Here is a 19,262-nt window from a genome sequence, read left to right on the forward strand (position 1 = left end):
AGCAACACGAAAACCTGTGGTAAAAAATAATAGTTTCGTAAAATGTTAAGAAGTTAATTATAGTTGTCAGAAAACACAAAAATGGAGTTAATTTACAATACATTCAGATAATATATAGAGCTACTCCTGTTTAGGGGAAACTAGATGTAACACATTATGTTAGTTAGAATATCTGTTAGAGTAACTAAATCACAAATGCTGATTTACTAAAAATTAAGTTTTGCACAGGATAATGATAGCTTCCAAAAATTCTCAAAACTGCACATTTATTTGCGTTGATATAGAACAAAATTCATGGATGATGTTTTCATTGGCAGAACTGTGAACCACAAATGCTGATTTGCTATGAAATAAAGTACGTATCTAAAACACTTGTACCAGTAAAATTATAGTTTTGTAAGTGTCTGAAAATGATCAGAAATAACTCTCACTTAACTGTACAATGAAATTACAGAATGAGTGTTTTGAACAAGAATAGGCCTACTGTTCTCAAAAATTTAAAAAGAGCACAATTAAGTTCAAGCCTATAATTGACAGTATGAGTTTATTGTGGCACTCATGAATGTTCCTGGTTTCACCATATATCACAATACAAACAGGTATTGATACAATCAATGAACATTTAAGCATAAGTGATGGGAACAGTAAAATATGCAAATCTAGAACTTCAAATTGGCGCATGAATCTTGTGTACATGGTTTCACACAAAGGAAAATTCCTAAGTTGGCTTTTATACTGGCATGTTGTTGGCGAGGTGCGATGGGAAAGTTTGTGCATCAGTGTTTGAAGTTGTTCAGAGGGGCAATAGGGCTGTGTGATATTCAGAGATAAAGGCTTTTTAGATATTTTCAATGGCTTAGCTATTAAGCTGCTAATGGAGGAAGAAGTTGAGGAAAAAATCATGCCTGGAAAAGGACACAAAAGCACAGGTACAGGTACTTATTGAGATGCAGACAGAGTTAGTGCCACTCATTCGCCTACTGTCATGTATGAATTCCGCTAGCATGTGGGTAAATTGGAGACCAAGTATGGGAAAGAGTTTGTAGTGGGCATTTACCTACTTCAGAAAAAGTTTTTCCCTCTCCGGTTTGGTGATGAGTCAATGGTTATAGTTATGTATAAAATAGAAGAAATCAAGTGGGTGACTCACTTTCAGAGGAAATGATAATAACAAAGGTGTTGATATGATTGCCAGAAAGATATAGACATTTCTGTTCAGCATAGGACTCCATTACCTGTAAGAAGCAAACACTTAAATGAGAAAGAGAGAAACAATCAATCAGATCAGCCAGATGTAGCTTTGGCCAGTTTAAGCAGGCAGCAAAAAATTACTTGTTATGTTTGTGGTGAATAGGGCCACTTTGCAAAAGACTGTAAAAATAAAGTGAAGAGAAATGAGAAGTTGCAATTATTGTAAAAAATAAGTAATTGGAAGTCATACTGCATACTGCTGAAGTCCAAAGAAGGCAAAGAGGCTCAGTATGTAAATGCCTTTATGTGTACTAATCAAGGAGTTGATCTAGGAGATTATTGGTTCATGGATACAGGTGTTAATGAGTGTATGTGCAATAAGAGAGAATTATTTAATAAACTGGACAGTGTGCGAAGCTCAGTGAAAGTTATTGTGGGTGATTGTAAACTTCCTGATGTGATTGGGTGTGGTACAGTGCAACTCTATCCATGGAACTGGGCTAAGTATAGCAGAGCAGTGCTTAGTTGAGAGCTGTTTGTGCCTAAACTGAAATTCAGTCTGTTTTTGGCAGGAACTGTGTTGGACAAAGGTATGTGTTTAGTGTCAAACAGGAAACAATGTGAATTCTTGAACAGTAACAGTGAAGTTTATGCATTATCCAAAAATGTTAATAAAATGTATTGTAGGTTGTTTCCCTTAAATGGAACATAATCAGAACTGTCAATGATTATTATGACATGTGCAGACAAAATGCACTTTATGGTTGGCAGTAATGACACCAGTGACTTTTCATTGCTCATTTTGATAGTGCATACAAGTTAATGAACTTTGATCTAGTAAATTTTTCTAACTGTATTGAAAACATGAGCATTTGGCATAAGAAAACTATTCAGTTAGAGCATTATGCATTTGAAAGAGTTATTGTTGCATAAATGAGTGGACTTCGTTGACAACTTTGTCATTTGGGAAGACAGTTTGGTGGGTAAATAACATTGCATGCCTTTCCCTGTCTGTCAAGAGCTAATGCCCTACTTGAATCAGTTTATGTAGACGTTTGTGGACCTATGGACATGCATTCACTTGAAGGAGTGAGATATTTTTGCTTTTGAAGGATGACTACTCAGTTTATCGAAAGGTATTCTTTATGAAACAAAAGGGTGGGGTTAAAGGTTTGATCAAGAACATTACTGCAAAAGTTGAGAGAGAAACCGGTCTAAAAATTAAAGTTCTAGGGAGTGATAATGGACTGGAGCTTATGAATACTGATTCAGATACATTACTGCATGAAAATGGCATAACTCATCAAAGTAGCACTGTGTATACACTGCAACAAATTGGAAGAGCTGAAAGAGAAATGCACACCTTGTTTTAAGCTGCTTGTTCAGTGATTTCAGGAATTCCTGAACATTTCTTGGCTAAAGCAGTTAATATGGTGATTTATGTACTAAATCAAACTAGTCCAAGTCCTGTCAGAGATAAAACTCTGTTTGAAGCCTTTTATGGCAGAGAACTGTCCTTAGAGGACATGCAGATATTACGGGTTTGTGTGTCTGACCGTGCACCCTAAGGAAAATGAGACTTAAACTAGACCCACATAATTTTACTTATGGATTGTGATAATGATGTGAGGGGGTACAAAATATTTATGTTGAGGGAGAAGTTTGGGTCGGTTACACCAAACAACACTCCCATTTTGCAGTAGTTTGTTTATTCACCTAAACACATCAAAGACTAACATGGCAGTTTTGCCCAAAGATAATCTTAGCTTAGTTCAAAGATGATACTCAGATCGATGCTGGTGTCAACCTCATCAGCGCCACATAGCCCCCCCACCCCCACTGTATGGAGTACTCTTGAGAGGCTCGGGGGTGGGGGGGGGGTGACTATGGCGTCGGCGGGGGTGGTCCATGGGAGCCAGACCACGGTCAGCTCAACAGCGTCATTGGACAGCTGTGTCGGTAGATGTCGTGAAGGAAGGTTCAGCCACCGAACCTGGAAGTCGTTGAAGCGCGCCGGGAATCATATTGGGCATGCTGGTCGTGCGGCAACAGGGAGGCCGGCGGTTTGCGGGTGGAACGGAGTGACGATGCCAATGTCTCCGGTGGACGTAGCGAACACACGAAGCATGTCCAGGTCGACATCGGGCGAGAAGGGAACACATTTCACCAGGTGGTAGGGAATGACGGAGGTTGTGTCATGAGCACCGGATGAAGGGAAACACACAACGAACAGTGTGTTATCGCATAGTATTATAGAATTGACGTGGATTATGTCCGGGGGGACAGACACTAACACCTCGAGCAAGGGCACGTTCAAGATGGGGGGGGGGGGGGGCGTGAGAAACCTCGACAGGGCGAGGCAGGCGATGGGGGAGAGGTTGAAGGGCCTGGCGGCGAGGGCGTGATCATAGGTAAGCTTGACGTGGGGAGCATGTGATCACTCGAAGGGAAGAGCTTGATGATTGGAGCTGGAAGTCACTCGACCGAGTGTGTAAGTCCGACGTGGAGGGAGTGGTCGGAGCGTTGTGAGCCACGACAGTGAGTGGAGTGGTCGTGGCCTGAAGGGAGGTAGAAGTGGGCTCGACATGAGCAGGCTTAAGTCTGTTGAGAGAGACTGTAACAGCTGAATCTTTTATCTGGATGTCATAGGTGTTGGCTGAGCGCCGGAGAACTCGGTATGGGCCGGTATATGGAGGTTGGAGGGGAGCACGGACAGTGTCATCTCGGAGCATGACGTATTCGCAATTGTCCAGAGATTTCGGGACGTGAACCTTAGGGCTGGAGTAGCTGGCAGGCAGAGGGATATGGAGGTTGGTGAAGTGGCGTCTGACGCGGTCCACGAAGGAAGGTAAGTCAGACTGAGGGGGAGAAGCGGAAGGGCTCACAAGTTTGCCAGGGAGAACAATGTTCTGGCCATATACGAACTCGGCTATTGTGCCTTTGAGGTCTTCCTTATAGAGCGCACGAATGCCGAGTAGCACAAGGGGAAGGGCCTCCGTCTATAGAGAGTCGTGGCATCGAAGAGCCGCCTTGAAAGTGCGGTTGCATTTTCTGTGGAAAGTTCGTTGCCAGTGGCAGTGGCCAAGGTTCGGTGGCTGCAGTAGGTTCGGTTGCAGGAGGGGGCGTGACTGCGGGAAGAGCCGGTGACGTCCCAGTTGCTTGTTTACTGCTTCCCGAGGCGAGCAGAACAGTTGGCACAGTACGGCCCCAGCTGTGTCCGGCCACAGGGCGATGAGCCTGAACCTGAGACTTGTCAGGTAGGCAGTGGCTGGTGAAATGGAGCAGTGATGCATCGTGTAGCTTGTCAGCAATTGTCATTCTTTGCTCAATGGGTTCAGGAGGCCTTTGAGCCAGAGCAAAGCGGATGCGAGGAGATAGTTTATCTGACTAGATGGCAAGGAGAGCTGTGTCAGTGAATAGATCAGCGTTAACCAGGACACGTAGCCGTCTCCAGAGCTGGGAAGGTTTGTCATTGCCTAGTTGCTCGACGTGGAGCACTTGCCGTATTTCTGCCTCAGTTGAGCGTGCAAACTGACATAGAACTGTCTCTTTGGCTAGAGTGTACTGGGTAGATGAGTCACGGGTGTCGACCAGGTCAGCAATCAAGTTCTCCTGGTCGTGCAGGTGGGTGGTGAGGCACAGAAACCGGGTTGACTCGTCGAGTTTGTAATGGTGGATCACTTCGTCCACAATTTTGAACCAGATTGTTGCTCCATCGGGATCAAGCGGTGGCAGCGTCGGTAAGCATTGTAGAATGTTCGGAAGAACAGGTTGAGTTGAGTTCATCGGGGCACTGCCTGAATCGAGCTGTTGTTGGTGTAGTATTCCAGGAGAGTGTGCCTCCAGGGGATGTGGCAACAACAGCTGTTCGGGTGGCTGCGTGAAGGTGACACGTTGTAGTTGAGCGCGATCCGTCGCGACATGGAAGGCCGACGCGAGTGAGACACCGTAATGTGTCGATTGCGGTTTTGGAAGCTCAACACATTGCAGGTGTGTCTGGATTGACGCGTTGCGGAAGACCAACACGGATGAGGCACCGAGATGTGCCGAGAACGGTAGCAGAAGCTCGACTGGAGCCAGCGCGGGGGCGACAGGTAAGAAAAAGTTCAAAGTTTGAGAACGCATGTTAGTCCACGGAAAGCTCAACGTATGATCAGAGCCGCCCCGGCTGTGTTGCAGGGAGGCTGCGGAGGTGCAGGCTGTCTGGAAGCACAGTGTGGGAAATTAGGTCGAACGTGGGACGGAATGTGTGAATGTACACTGTTCATAGTCACTCCACTCAAAACGTTGCGCGGATAAGGTGAATGTCATGGCACAAAACACTGAGGCATAGCAGTGGAACAGAGGTGGAGGTCAGGCACAGATAATAAGTTATTGTTCCTGTTGCAGGCCGAGGTATCGAAGTAGCAAGGCATGTGCTGATGCTGAACCGAAGCAGGTGCAGGCATGGTCAGATGCTGAGGAGGTTCACCTGTGAACGAAGCAGTTCTGGCCACGTGGCAGGTATCCACGTGGTACTGCAAGGATTGCGGTGTGGCAAATCGTTGTCCTGGTGGTGGTAGGTTGCCCAATGAAGCATTTGCAGAAATCGGCGTTGGTCCCGCACTGCACGGACATCCGTAAGAGGTAACTGCATAGTCGATGAGGGAGGGCACATATGGTGGGAACAAAGGCGTTTGATAGCCAGAGTCATGCACACTCCTAACCTCACTTATTGTTGCAGGCTCGAAAACGTCCGGTGTAATCGTCGAGTGAGAGGCATCGTGTTGCAGTCCTGGCGGGTGTACATCGCCTGCAACACGATGCATGTCGATCACAAAATCCGGCGTTAGGCACTGGGCTGAAGTCATTGTTCGAATGCTGTGTTGATGTAATACATGCGAAAATAACCGACGTGGAGGTTGCGGACACAGTAAAACAGCGAAAACAGAAGACTTTACAACTCGGGGTCACCAGTGAGGGAGAAGTTCGGGTCGGTTACACCAAACAACACTCCCATTTTGCTGTAGTTCGTTTATTCACCTAAACACATCAAAGGCTTACAAAGAACTAACATGGCGGTTTCACCCAAAGATAATCTAAGTTTAGTTCAAATACGATACTCAGATCGATGCTGGTGTCGATCTCATTGGGGCCACAATGTCTTTCACAAAGAAAATTGAGGTGCATTGAGACGTAGTTTTCTTGCTGGTAGCTATGTCTGAATGAAAGAAGAAAACTGGTGTCCCTGTAACAAAATAAGATACTACTTGTTGTGATGAAGATAACATAGCTAAGCATGTTGTCTTCTCTGTTTTTTGGGCTTTTTTCCATGGTTGCCCATATACAAGTTGTATAGGGTAATTGTTGTCTTTAGCAACTGTAATGAAAGTCTTAATAAGGTGGAAGTTAACTTATAAAACTCAAACACAGATAAAATTTCAGAATCAGCGGGGCAAAAAGAAGCAGAAATGATGACAGGTTGTGGAAGGAAATAGAAGTCAGCTTAGAAAAGAACCAGAAATCAGTGAAGACAGAGATAGCAGAGAAGATTATTTGTAGAAAGCAAACAAAAATGTAGCTGATGAGGATGAGAGGCCACACAATTAGAGACTCATAACAAATATTTGACATCCAGATTATGAGGTGAGCCTGTTGACAGCAGTGAATAATGGTGATCCCAGCAGCTATGCTGAAGTGATGTAGTGATGCTGAAAATTGGAAAGATGTAATAGTAAGAGTGCTGCAAGCCCTGGAAGAAAATAATGCATGGGTTTATGTATTTAAGCTAAATTATTGTAATGTTATTGGGATGATGTGGGTTTTTAGGCAAAAAAGACAGGAGAAAAGTAATGTTGTTTCTTATGATGCTCATCTTGTAGCTACAGGTTTCCAAGTGAGATTGACTTATTCAGAAAGTACAATGTAATAGCATAATTATCTTCAGTTAAACTCCCCCTTTTTTGTAATGAGAGTAATTTTCCCATCTATCAACAGCGTGTTTGTAGTGATTTTCTCTCTGGCGAGAGAGTTGGATACTTTTATGTTAAATTACCTTCTGGATGTTGCAGTAAAATGAATGATAAAGTATGTAAACTTAAAAAGGTTCTGGAAGGTTTGAAGGTCACCCAAAAATTGAAGTGTTAAAGTGCACACAGTAATAAGTGGCTTAGAATTTGTAAGAAGTTACTTTGAGTGTTACTAGTATATAAAGACACAAAATAGCAATAAAATATACATTCTAATTTACACCAATGATCTGCTTGATAGCTTTGACTTCTTGCAATGAGATTGACAATTTAAAGTTGTTATTAAGTAATAACTCTAAAATAATGGATTTAGGTATGATAGGAACTATTTTGGAATAAATATTGTTGAAAATTTAATGGAACTATTACTGTTTGTCAAGGTACATATATATACCAATATCAATGTTTATTTCAAACTATTCTGTTATCTTATAAAATGGGTGTTTGAGTAACCAGTCATAAATCTTACATTTGAAAATATTACTGGTCAGTGACCGAGCAGATGCTGGAAGTTTACTGAAGAGTTTTAAACTCATTATTTTGTGTGAGTTTGCAGTCTTCGTGAGTCTGTGTCTTTGTATGTCGAAGTCCAGATGCCTCTGGTGCTGTGGGGATGTATGTTCTCTCTGGTCTCGAACTAATTTAAGTTGCTTTTAACATAAAGAAGTCCTGTGTAGATTCACAACAGCTAATATCATGTGCTTGATAAAGAGGGGGCGGCAGTGTTCCTTAGGCTTAACTTTGATCATTATTCTGATTACTTTTTTTTGAATTTTCAGAATTTCACTAACAAATCAAGAATGTCACCATAACTATGTGTCATAGGAAATTTGTGATTGAAACAGGCCAAAATATACCACCTTTAGATGCTCATCAGTGACTACATCTGTCAGTCTCCAGATGAGATAACACACTCTTGCTAGTCTCTTGCAGATATGGCTAATATGTTCCTCCCAGTTTAATTTTGAATGAATGTGGAATCCTAACAATTTTACTGATTTGCTTTCAACAGCTGTAGTTAAACCCAGAATTAGTTCTTGTGTTTTATCAGGATTACATAGGAGTTCATTAGAAGAAAACCAATTCATTACTAGTTCTAGTTTTTCCTTTGTTGCCTAATGCAGTTCTGTTGTCATGGTGTGTATTGATCAGTGTTGTGTCATCTGCATAACAAACAATTGAATTTGCTCCTACATAGTAAGGTAAGTGATTAATTGCAATGATGAATAGAAAAGGATCTAGGATCGAGCCCTGAGGCACTCCAGTCCGAACTTACTTCAGTGAGGAGCATCTACTTTTAATTGATACAAACTGTCTCCTGTTACTTAAGTATGATTCAATTACATCTAAAGATGGTTTGTGTATGCCATAAAATTCTAGTTTTGCAAATATGGTGTTAAATGGTATGCAGTCGAAGGCTTTGCTAAGATCACAAAGTACAACTGATACTAGATCCTTATTTTTGAATGCAGTTAACACCTTGTTAACAACTTCAGTGACAGCAGTAAGGATATTTTTACCATGTTGATATGCAAGCTGTCTGTTGGAGATGAGATCATGGTTTTCAAAATAGTTATTTAGTTGGCTGCACATGAGATATTAAAAAACTTTAGAGAAAATTGGGGCAATAGAAACTGGTCGATAGTTTTGGGGCAGATGCTTATCTCCCTTTTTAAAGACTGGTATCACTTTAGCGGTTTTGAGTGCAACTGTGAAAACTCCAGGTTCTAAACACATATTAAAAATGGAAGACAGAGGTTGACAGATAAAGTGTATAATTTTTTCATTACATAGTTAGAGAACCAACAACAGTCTATACTTTTGGAATAGGTGAACCTTGTCACAGCTTCTACAATATCCTCTGGGGTACAACATTCCAGTGAAAAGTATACCTCCTATGGTGCACAGCACCAAGATGATCTAGTGCACAAGTGCTATTTAGCTTGATTTTGTTTTTCAGCTCACTCACTGACGTTAGGAAGTAATTATTTACTTCTTCTGGGACCATCATTGCATCTTGTGTGTGAGTTTGTGAATTATATTGGTTGATGATGCCCCTTGCTGCTTTACATTTGTTGGGAGCACTTTCAATGTAATGTTCACATGCATGTTTTTTGGCCAAGGACAGTTTGTCTTTGTAGGTTTTTTTACATTTTAGATAAGCTCCATAAGAAATATTATCTAGCTCAGGTCCTTGTTTACATGAATTTTTATATATTCTGTACAGGCTGAGCATCTCCTTCCTAATGAGAGCTAGCTCATCTGTATACCATTTTAGCTGTTTGTTTTTCAGTTTATGCTTAGGGCTACTTTTGCTTAATGGTGACCATGTGAGTATTTTCAGGAAGTAGTTAAACACCATTTCACCAGCACCCTTCCTAAGTTGTGCATTGTATACGAAGTCCCATTAGATAATGTGTCAATAAATAAATTAATATATTCATCTTTCTGCCCTCTTATCCATGTGACATTAGACTTGATTTCGATTGATGTGTCTGATTTAGGCATCTGATCACAGCAGAATGTTAAAATCAACGGTTCATGATCAGCTAGGGCTCCACTGGCAAGTCTGACATCATATATATCTCTAGAAAAATTTACTATAATATTATAAAAACAAATATGATGTAACTTACCAAACAAAAGCATTGGTATCTTGATAGACACACAAACAAACACAAACACACTCACAAAATTCAAGCATTTGCAACCAACAGTTGCTTCTCTTTCCTGTTGAATCAACTGTTGGTTTTGAAAGCTTGAATTTTGTGTGTGTGTTTGTGTTTGTTTGTGTGTCTGTCAACATACCAACGCTTTCGTTTGGTAAGTTACATCATCTTTGTTTTTAGATAATTTTTCCCACGTGGAATGTTTCCCTCTATTATATTACTATAATATTAATTTGAATAACAGCTTTTCTGACAGTCAACGAGCTGTTGTAGGCCTGCTTTATGAAGATAATATGCCAGTAATAAGCCTTTGCAAAAACCCACAGTTCCATCATAAACTTAAGCATATGGAGGTTGAAATTTAATTTTTTAGAGAGAAAGTTTCAGCTGAGAATCTTGTGTTAAATCACATTAGCAAAAATGAACAAGCAACTGATGTTCTGACAAAGTCATTAGGTAAAATTAAATTTGAAAAATTTAGAGTCTTTCTAGGACTTATTTAAATCTTGTAATCTAGTTTTTGTAACACTGATAATTGACACAGACGGAGGATGTTAGTGGTATGGTGTTAATGTTGTTTTAAGGTGGGAACACTACTTTTTGTTTATGTTAGTTTCTGTTTTTGGATATTTAAAAAGAAGGTATTTGTGAATTATTGTTGTTGACCATTGAATTCTTTGTTATTATGTATTTTAAAAAAACTCTGTACAAGCAGACATATTATTGAGCTTCATTTACTGACCCCAATTACAAGATATTTTCATATTTAGTAGAGATTAGTTTTTAGTGACACTATTGATAAGCACTGCTGAAAATCCTATAACTGTGATACTACCCTTTCTGTGTGATGATTTTGAGCTGACCTGTTAATATGCATTTCAGTTTCTTTTAGTTAACTACTGTACTGACTATGATAGGTTACCCTGTCCCCACCCATCCTGTTTTCTGGGAATATGAGAATTGGTTATGTGATTTTTGTGAAATGTGTTCCGAGGTTGGTGTTCCAGCTGAACTTGTGAAACACAGTCCCTACATGAGCTATATAGCTAAAGAGAATTTTCTTCATAATTACTATTTTTCCCACTGCAGCTGCAGATCTCTTTTCATGATACTCAGTTCAGTTTCTTTTGGACAAATAATTAAATTGCTTCTCATCACCATTGTTTCAATTAACTCCTGAGAAGTACACTCATTCATAACTGTGTATTGCAATTGCCTCTTGAGCTGCATAGGTAAAGTATATTTTTCAACACTAGCTACCATTTATCTAGTAGAAAAAACCTTTTTCTAGTTTGTACTGGATATATTGGTTTCTGCTACAGCTTTTTTTTATGATTCTCAATTCTGTTTCTTCCTGCCAGGTATTTACATATATTCGAAGCTACATATTTCAATCTCCACTTGAGCTGTACTGGTAAAATTTATTTTCTGATATTAGTGACAATTTATTTACGTGTCTCCCTCCCCCCCCCCCCCCCCCTCTCTCTCTCTCTCTCTCTCTCTCTCTTTCTCTCTCTCTTTCTTTTCATGTTGCCCGTCATGATGTCTGTTACAACTGTAGAGCTTGTGTTTATGGTACTCGATTCACTTTCTTTTGAAGAAGCGTTCCTCTTATTAATACCTGTATGTGATTGATCATAATAGCTGTAATTGTATTTTTTCCTGGTATAACAAATTCTCATTATCAAAACTTTCTGTATTTTTCATGTCTGAAAATAGCTCCATTGATTTGATATTACAGCCACCATGCTGTATGCAATGTTTGTTGCATGTTCACTATGCCACTGCTCAAAGCCAATGACTAGTATAGCAGTGTCCTCTTAATACAAAGAAGGCAATTCTAATTTTTGATTAATGTCCATTCCAGAGCAAAAACAAGGTGTTGACAAGTAGTCTGGCTGACTTTCCAATTGACTTATACTTTAAATGGAGTGCGATATTGTAGGAAGGTCACACACTGTTGAAGGTGGATTGTGTTCACTGAATCCTGTGATATCTTTTCACATCTCCACCAGCACATTAAATAAAATGGATCAATGAGAGAAGAAATGAAAAAAAAAATAATACCCACCTAAGGCATATAATCCAATATCATATATGCTTCCAACACTGTTGAGGAGGCTTGTAGCAGGTTTGTTAGTACTCTATCTGAAATTTTTAATACCTCCTGTCCAATGGTTACCAAATGAAACAAAACAATGGCAAGAAAGCATGGTCGAACTACTCCACATAGGTGGTTCACACCATATTTAAAGAAGCTAAGATTAATGGTTTTGATATGCTATGATAAGGTAAAAAATGGTAGTGTTGACAATGCAACTTATGTTAGCCTCAAGAGACACTATAGATCACAAATCAGATTAGCAAAATGTAGAGCAAATGATAACTTCATCAAAAACCCCAATAATAAGTGTAAGGCTGTGTGGAGGGTCATTAAAGCAGAATTAGGTACAGGTAGTCATAGTGTAAAAGTTACAACTGATGTCACCCCAGATGTGTTTAACCTCTTTTTTTATCAATGCAGCAAACCCTAATCCCTCATCGCCTCATAAGAAGAGTTCAAAATCAAATTCACAATCTACTTATATAAACCAGTTTTTACAAAAATTTGCTGATACTGTGCCAACCTGTAATTGGGGACATGTGGAAATAAGTGATGTAATTAAATCAGTGGTAAAGTTAAGTGACTCCAGATCAGAAGATATTTATGGCCTCGCAAATTTTGTGATTAAAAAAATTATCGACTTGATATCATTCCCTCTCTGCACACTCATAAACTGTATATTTGACAGTGGTATTTTTCCAGAATGTCTAAAGAAGACAGTAGTAATTCCATTACACAAAAAGGGTGATAAATCCTGCACTAATAATTATCGTCCAATTTCTCTGATACCTATTTTTTCAAAAATAATCGAATATTGTATACAAAAGCAAATTAACATGCATTTGTCAAAAAACAATATACTGACTAAGTCTCAATATGGTTTTAGAGCCCAGTTATCAACAATTAATGCTGTTGAAAATGTTGTTTCTATTGTGCAACCTTCTTTTGAATCCAAATTATCTGCTGAAGCCACACTAGTAGACTTAAGCAAAGCATTTGATTCTGTAAACCACACAAAACTGCTGGGAAAACTATGGTGTTATGGCATTAGGGATCTGGAACTCTCCCTCATTAAATCATATCTTAGTAACAGAAAGCAAACTGTAAGCTACAACGGTCAAAAGTCACAGTTACTGAATGTCACTAGAGGTGTTCCCCAAGGATCAGTGCTTGGGCCATTACTGTTTATAATATTTATAAATGACCTGCCCAGCAATATGCCATGCAAATCTGTGCTTTACACAGATGATACAACTTTCATCAATTCAGGGAAGGACATAAATAAACTGAAGGAGCAAAGTAAAGATTTTCTCAGGTTATCCAATATGTCGTTTGAACCCAATGAGTTAGCTATTAACTATGAAAAGACTGTAAATATATACTTCAGCTTATCCAATGCTGATATTGAGTACACTTCTACCAAACTTCTTAGCATATACTTAGATACGAAATTAACCTGGCAGAGTCACATAGACAACATATCTCGAAAGCTTTCGCGAGTTATATATCTACTGAAAAAATTATGCACCTGTGTTTCTGAAAGCCTGCTGATTAATTCCTATTACACATTCTTTCATTGCCATATTAGCCATGGTATTCTTCTATTGGGTAATTCTCCATGGTCCAGGAAAATTTTTATTTGGCAGAAGAAAGCCATCAGGAGCACCTCTGGGATTACCAAAAATAACATATCATGTAGGTCATACTTCAAAGAATTACAGATAATGGCAGTCCCTTCACTTTTTATGTACAGCTGCCTTTTGTACATAAAAGAAAACTTTAACAGTTACAACCTTAGGAAGTCCATTCATAATCACTTGTCAAACATTTAAGATAGACATACCAACAACTCGACTCAAGAAAACACAAGACAGTTATGAATACATGGGAATAAGGCTTTTCAACACATTACCTGTGCAGGCAAATTGTGTCTCTCTTAATATATTTTGAAAACTCTTCAAAAATAGACCTGACTTATGAAACAACTTGCAACTCTGTTTGTACCTCTTCCTAAGCTTTTCTTTGTCTCTGTAATTCCACATTTAACTGTTAAACATGTGGAGAAATCCTTATGTATGAAATGTATTCTTTTATTATGCACTTTCTTTAAAATACACACTTTAGTTATGTGGGATATCTTTATGTATCAAATGTATTCCTTTATTATGTATGTTCTTTTAAAATGTATACTTTAGCTTTGTGTGATACCTCACAATAGTTATATTTATTAATATGTAAATTGTACATCACTCATGATGACATCGATTGCATGTAAATCCTTAAAGATGGATAAATAAATAAATAAAAAATAAAAAAAAACCATCTCATAGGGCATACATTTTTCAAGAATTATGAAAACATTCCTTCTACTTTTATATCCAGGAAGTAAAACAGCACATTTTACAGTTGTAGTAATTAGAGTGCTGATGTATCAAAATGAAAAAGTCTCTACAAAACAATCCACAGAGAAGGCTGGCAGTGACTTTCATGCCCAAGAAAAGTCAATTGCGTGGAACCTAAATCATTGATACTGATTCAAATTGTGTGTTCTCAGTATTTAGGAAACAACATTTAACATGACACAATGTTTGTAATCAGTTATGAACAAAGACCACCATCTGTTTTATGACATTCTAAAATCCGGATTATGTGGCAGAAGTGATGCTGCAAGATGGTGCAGCTGTAATGTTTAGTAAAAAGGTATCATAGTTTCAGAGGTGTGAACAAAGCCAATCTTACCATAGTCTTATAAGAAATTTGATGTACTAATTTTGGTATTAGTAGCAAAGACCTTATACAATTACACAAAAACTAATATGAAACAGCTATTCACAAAAGTGTTTCACTATAGTAGACCATACTTACAAAATGATATGCATACCAGCCAATCTAGATATTGTAACAATATGGTAATTACAAACTTTTCTATCTAGAGGGTTGAAACATTAGGGAATGCATCATCAGTGAGACATGAATGGAAGAAACTGATAAAACAGTTTAGTTGGTGACTATTTTGCCTAATTTCCATGTCTTTCATTTGGAGTAAGAAATAGGGGTGCTAGAAAGCACAGTACCATATTTAAGTAATGACTTCATGAATGTTTCCTATAGAGATGGAAAACTTTTAAATTCCAATTTCATTTATAGCACCTACAGAAAATGATGAGATAGTGGAAGCACAAATTCCAATACACAATTTGAGTTCTTACTGGATTCTGCATATGACTGACTTACTACCCAAAGGTACCTAATCAAATATCATTACATTGTCACTTATGTTCTCGTGCTTAATTATGAAATCCATCTATATTGTGTCCTATGTAACAAGAACTCATCCTTGGACTGCTGTCAAGTACAGTTGAATATAGTGATGTGTACACAGTACACAAGAAACATTTCATAGCTATGTCTTAAATGTCCAGAAAAACAGTTTAGTAATTTTTGAAACTTTATATATTCGTTTTCAACAAATGTAAATATTTATTGGTACTAATTGTGTGTCAGTTCTTAAAAGCAGCATTTGGTGAAATAGTTAATTATTTCCCTTGCTCCAACCTATATTCTAACAAACTTTCTCTGAGCAACTGTAGGTAGCTCCCATGATGGCCTCAGAATTGCTTCTGACACATTCTGGAAAAAACAAGCCTGGCGGCAAAGTATTACACTCATTGTTTATTGCACGAACTATATATGCAACAAATGATCTTCTTGTTGTAGATTTGTTACACTGTCACATAAGACACTAACAGTCCATTAACATACTACCTGATGTGTGAGTTGGGAGCTTTCCTGCATTCTATGGCTGTGGTGCATTTGGTCTGGAGCATTAATCTAGATACAAGTTCTCATGACTTGACACATGTTCCTAACTGATGCCGTGTTATACCTGAGGATGATCTGTTATTTTTAATAAAGTGACATGTGGCTGTTTTCTGTAAGTAATACACAGAATATCTGAAATGCAAAGTAATGGTTTTTGCTGTACTTGACTGCCATATGAAGTTTATGAAATTTTCTGTAGTAAGTCAACAGATAACAAATTATATTCTGATACCATTATTACAGTTGGCATTTTTTATGGAATAGAGCAAAATCTTTCTTTTTTGTGAAAGCTCACTTTGGTTGATGTAACAATCAAATGAATCCTTTATTACTTCATAACTATGAGTATCTAATTTATGAATAAAGTAGGTGGGAGAGCACCAGCACTGCATTTAAAAAGTGAAACTACTTTTGCACTTCTTATCATAGATATGTGAACTGCAAAGTATTGAGAACTATATAGTATAACTTGGTGTTTAGATGTCAACTCTCTTACACTCTACATTTATACTCTGCAAACCACAGCAATGTGCATGGCTATGAGTATGCCCAACTGTATCAGTTGTTAGGGCTTCTTCCCAATATTTTCATTTATGGAGTACAGAAAGAATGACTGTTTAATCACCACTGTAATTAGTGTGATTTTCCCTTCATGGTTCTTAGAAGAGTGATACATAGGGGGTTGTAGTATTTTTCTAGTTTCTTTGTGTGAGAAACTTCACATGGTTGTTTGCATCTATCTGTCAGCTAGTTCATTTTTTTTTCCAGCATCTCCAGGACACTTTCCTGTGGGTCAAACAAAGCTACATCTATATCTATGTCTACATCTACATAGGCCTACATACAACCTAAACCACCATACGTTACCTAAGCCACCATACGTTGCACAGCAGAGCATACCATTTACCCTTCTAGTCATTTCCTTTCCTGTTCCATTCATAAATAGAGTGAAGGAAAAAAAACTGTCTATAAGCCTCCTTATAATGCCTAATTTCTCTCATCTTATCTTCATGGTCCTTATGCAAAATGTACATTGGCAGCAGTAGAAATGATCTGCAGTCAGTCGCAAATGCTGGTTTTCTAATTTCTGCAATAGTGCCTTGTCAAACAGCATCATCTTCCCTCCAGAGATTTGTATTTGAGTTCACAGGGCTTTTCCATAATACCTGCATGTTGATCAAACCTATTGGTAACAAGTCTAGCAGCATGCCTCTGAATTGCTTCAGTGTCATCCTTTAATCCAACCTCTTGGGGATCCTAAACACTTGAGCAGTACTCAAGAATGGGTCACACTGGCATTCCATACACCATTTCCTTTACAGATGAGCTACAGTTTCCCAAAATTCTCCCAATAAAATGAAGTTGAACACTCACCTTTTCTACTACCTCCCTGATGTGCTCCTTCCATTTCATATCGCTTTCCATTGTTACCCCTAGATATTTAATCAATGTGACAGAATGAAACAGTACACTGCTAATGCTGTATTTGAATATTACATGATTTTTTTCCCTATTCATCCACATTAACCTACATTTTTCTACATTTATAGCAAGCTTTCATTCACACTAATTAGAAATTCTGTTGAAATCACTTTGTATCCTCCTATAGTCACATCCACAGCTCGTAGTCTAGTGACTAACGTTGCTGCCTCTGGATCATAGTGGCTAACATTGCTGCCTCTGGATCATGGGGTCCCGGGTTCAATTCCCGGCTGGGTTGAGGATTTTCTCTGCCTGGGGACTGGGTATTTGTGTTGTCCTCATCATTTCATCATCATCATCATTCATGACAGTGGCTAAATTGGACTGAGTAAAGAAAATGTAGTGTGTGAAAAATTGGGACTTTTTATGGGCGCTGATGACTGCACAGTTGAGGCACCCAACAAAACCAAACATCATAATCCTATAGTCACTCAAAAATGACACATTCTCATACACCACAGCATCATCAGCAAACAGATTTAAAATGCTCTGTCAGATCATTTACGTATGTAGTGAATAAGAGCTGTCCTACCACACTGGGGCACTCTTGGCGATACCCTTGTCTCTGGTGAACACTCAACATCAAGGACAATGTACTGGGTTCTGTTGCTTAAAAATTCTTTGAGCCAGTCACATATCTGGTAACCTAATCTGTATGCTTGGACCATCATGAGCAGTCTGCAGTAGGACACCATGACAGATGCTTTCCATTGATGTGATCATTCATGCTGCCCTTCTTTAAATCTGTTCAATATCTCCTGTTAGGCCTGTTTGGTATGGGTCCCACACACTTGAGTAGTATTCTAAGACAAGTTACATGAGTGTTCTGTAAGCTGTTTTGTTTGTGCATTGACGACATTTTCCCATCATCCCATTAATAAACAGAAGTTTACCATCTGCTGTGCATATGACTGAGCCTATGTGATCATTCAATGTCATATCCCTATAAATTATTACACCCAAGTATGCATACAGGTTGACTGATTACAGTTGTGACTCATTGATGTTGTAGTCATAGGATATTATGGTTTTTCGTTTTATGAATTGAAAAGTTTAATATTTCGTAGCATTTCAAGCGGGTTGCCAGTCTTTGTGCCACTTACCAAGATCTTATTGAATATTTGTGCAACTTTTTTCAAACAGTACTTTGTTATAGATGACAGCATCACTGCAAAAGTTCTGAGATTACTATTAATATTGTCTGCCAGGTCATTAATATATGACATGAACAGCAAGAGTCCCAACACACTTCCCTGGGGGCACACTCAAGGTTACTTCTACATCTATTGATGACACTCCTTTCAAGATAACACACTCAAGGTTACTTCTACATCTATTGATGACACTCCTTTCAAGATAACATGCTGCATCCTCACTACCAAGATTCGTATGATCACATAACAAATTTCACTTGATGCCCCATACAGTCATACTTTTGATAATATGTGTAGATGTAATGAGTCAAATGCTTTTCAGAAGTGAAGAAATTCTGCATCTACTTCTCTGCCTTGTTCTGTGGCCTTCAGGATGCCACATGAAAAAAATTGAGTTGGTTTCACAGGACTAATGTTTCTCATCAAGATACCTCATTGCATTTGACCTCAGAATATATTCTAATATGCCACAACAGATGACTGTCAAGGAGTTTTGTGAATCACTTCAGCTGACCTTTTTCTCAATTGATGTAAACTATATTTTCTTCCAACTACTTGGCACAGATATTTGTTCTGATTACCCCAATTTCAGGCAGTGTGCAGAAGCAGTGTGGACTTAAATATGGCAGAGTTGCAGCATGTGGCAGATCACTTGAACAAGCGGGAGTGTCGCCGCCTAATGGCAGCATTGCGCTCCCCTTCACGTGACCTACCTTCCAAGTCACAACTGGAACTTGCAGGTAAGCTTTGTGTGAATTCAGTTAAGTCAGTAATTCTGTTCTCTTATTCCTCCCTCATTCCTTTGTACTTTATAATCCTTCTTGCAGGATCC

The 19,262-nt window shown here is 38.7% G+C and overlaps 1 protein-coding gene across 1 annotated transcript in view; it reads left to right on the plus strand.

Moving 5' to 3' along the window:
• Positions 1-19,262, plus strand: part of LOC124607384 — a 111,917-nt gene that overhangs the window by 23,308 nt on the left and 69,347 nt on the right. Inside the window, exon 2 of the mRNA XM_047139700.1 lies at positions 19,023-19,170. Coding sequence (XP_046995656.1) covers positions 19,023-19,170 — 148 coding nt within the window. The remainder of the gene's footprint in view (positions 1-19,022; positions 19,171-19,262) is intronic.

The sequence above is a fragment of the Schistocerca americana genome, chromosome 3, assembly GCF_021461395.2.
Source record: "Schistocerca americana isolate TAMUIC-IGC-003095 chromosome 3, iqSchAmer2.1, whole genome shotgun sequence".
Lineage (NCBI taxonomy): Eukaryota > Metazoa > Arthropoda > Insecta > Orthoptera > Acrididae > Schistocerca > Schistocerca americana.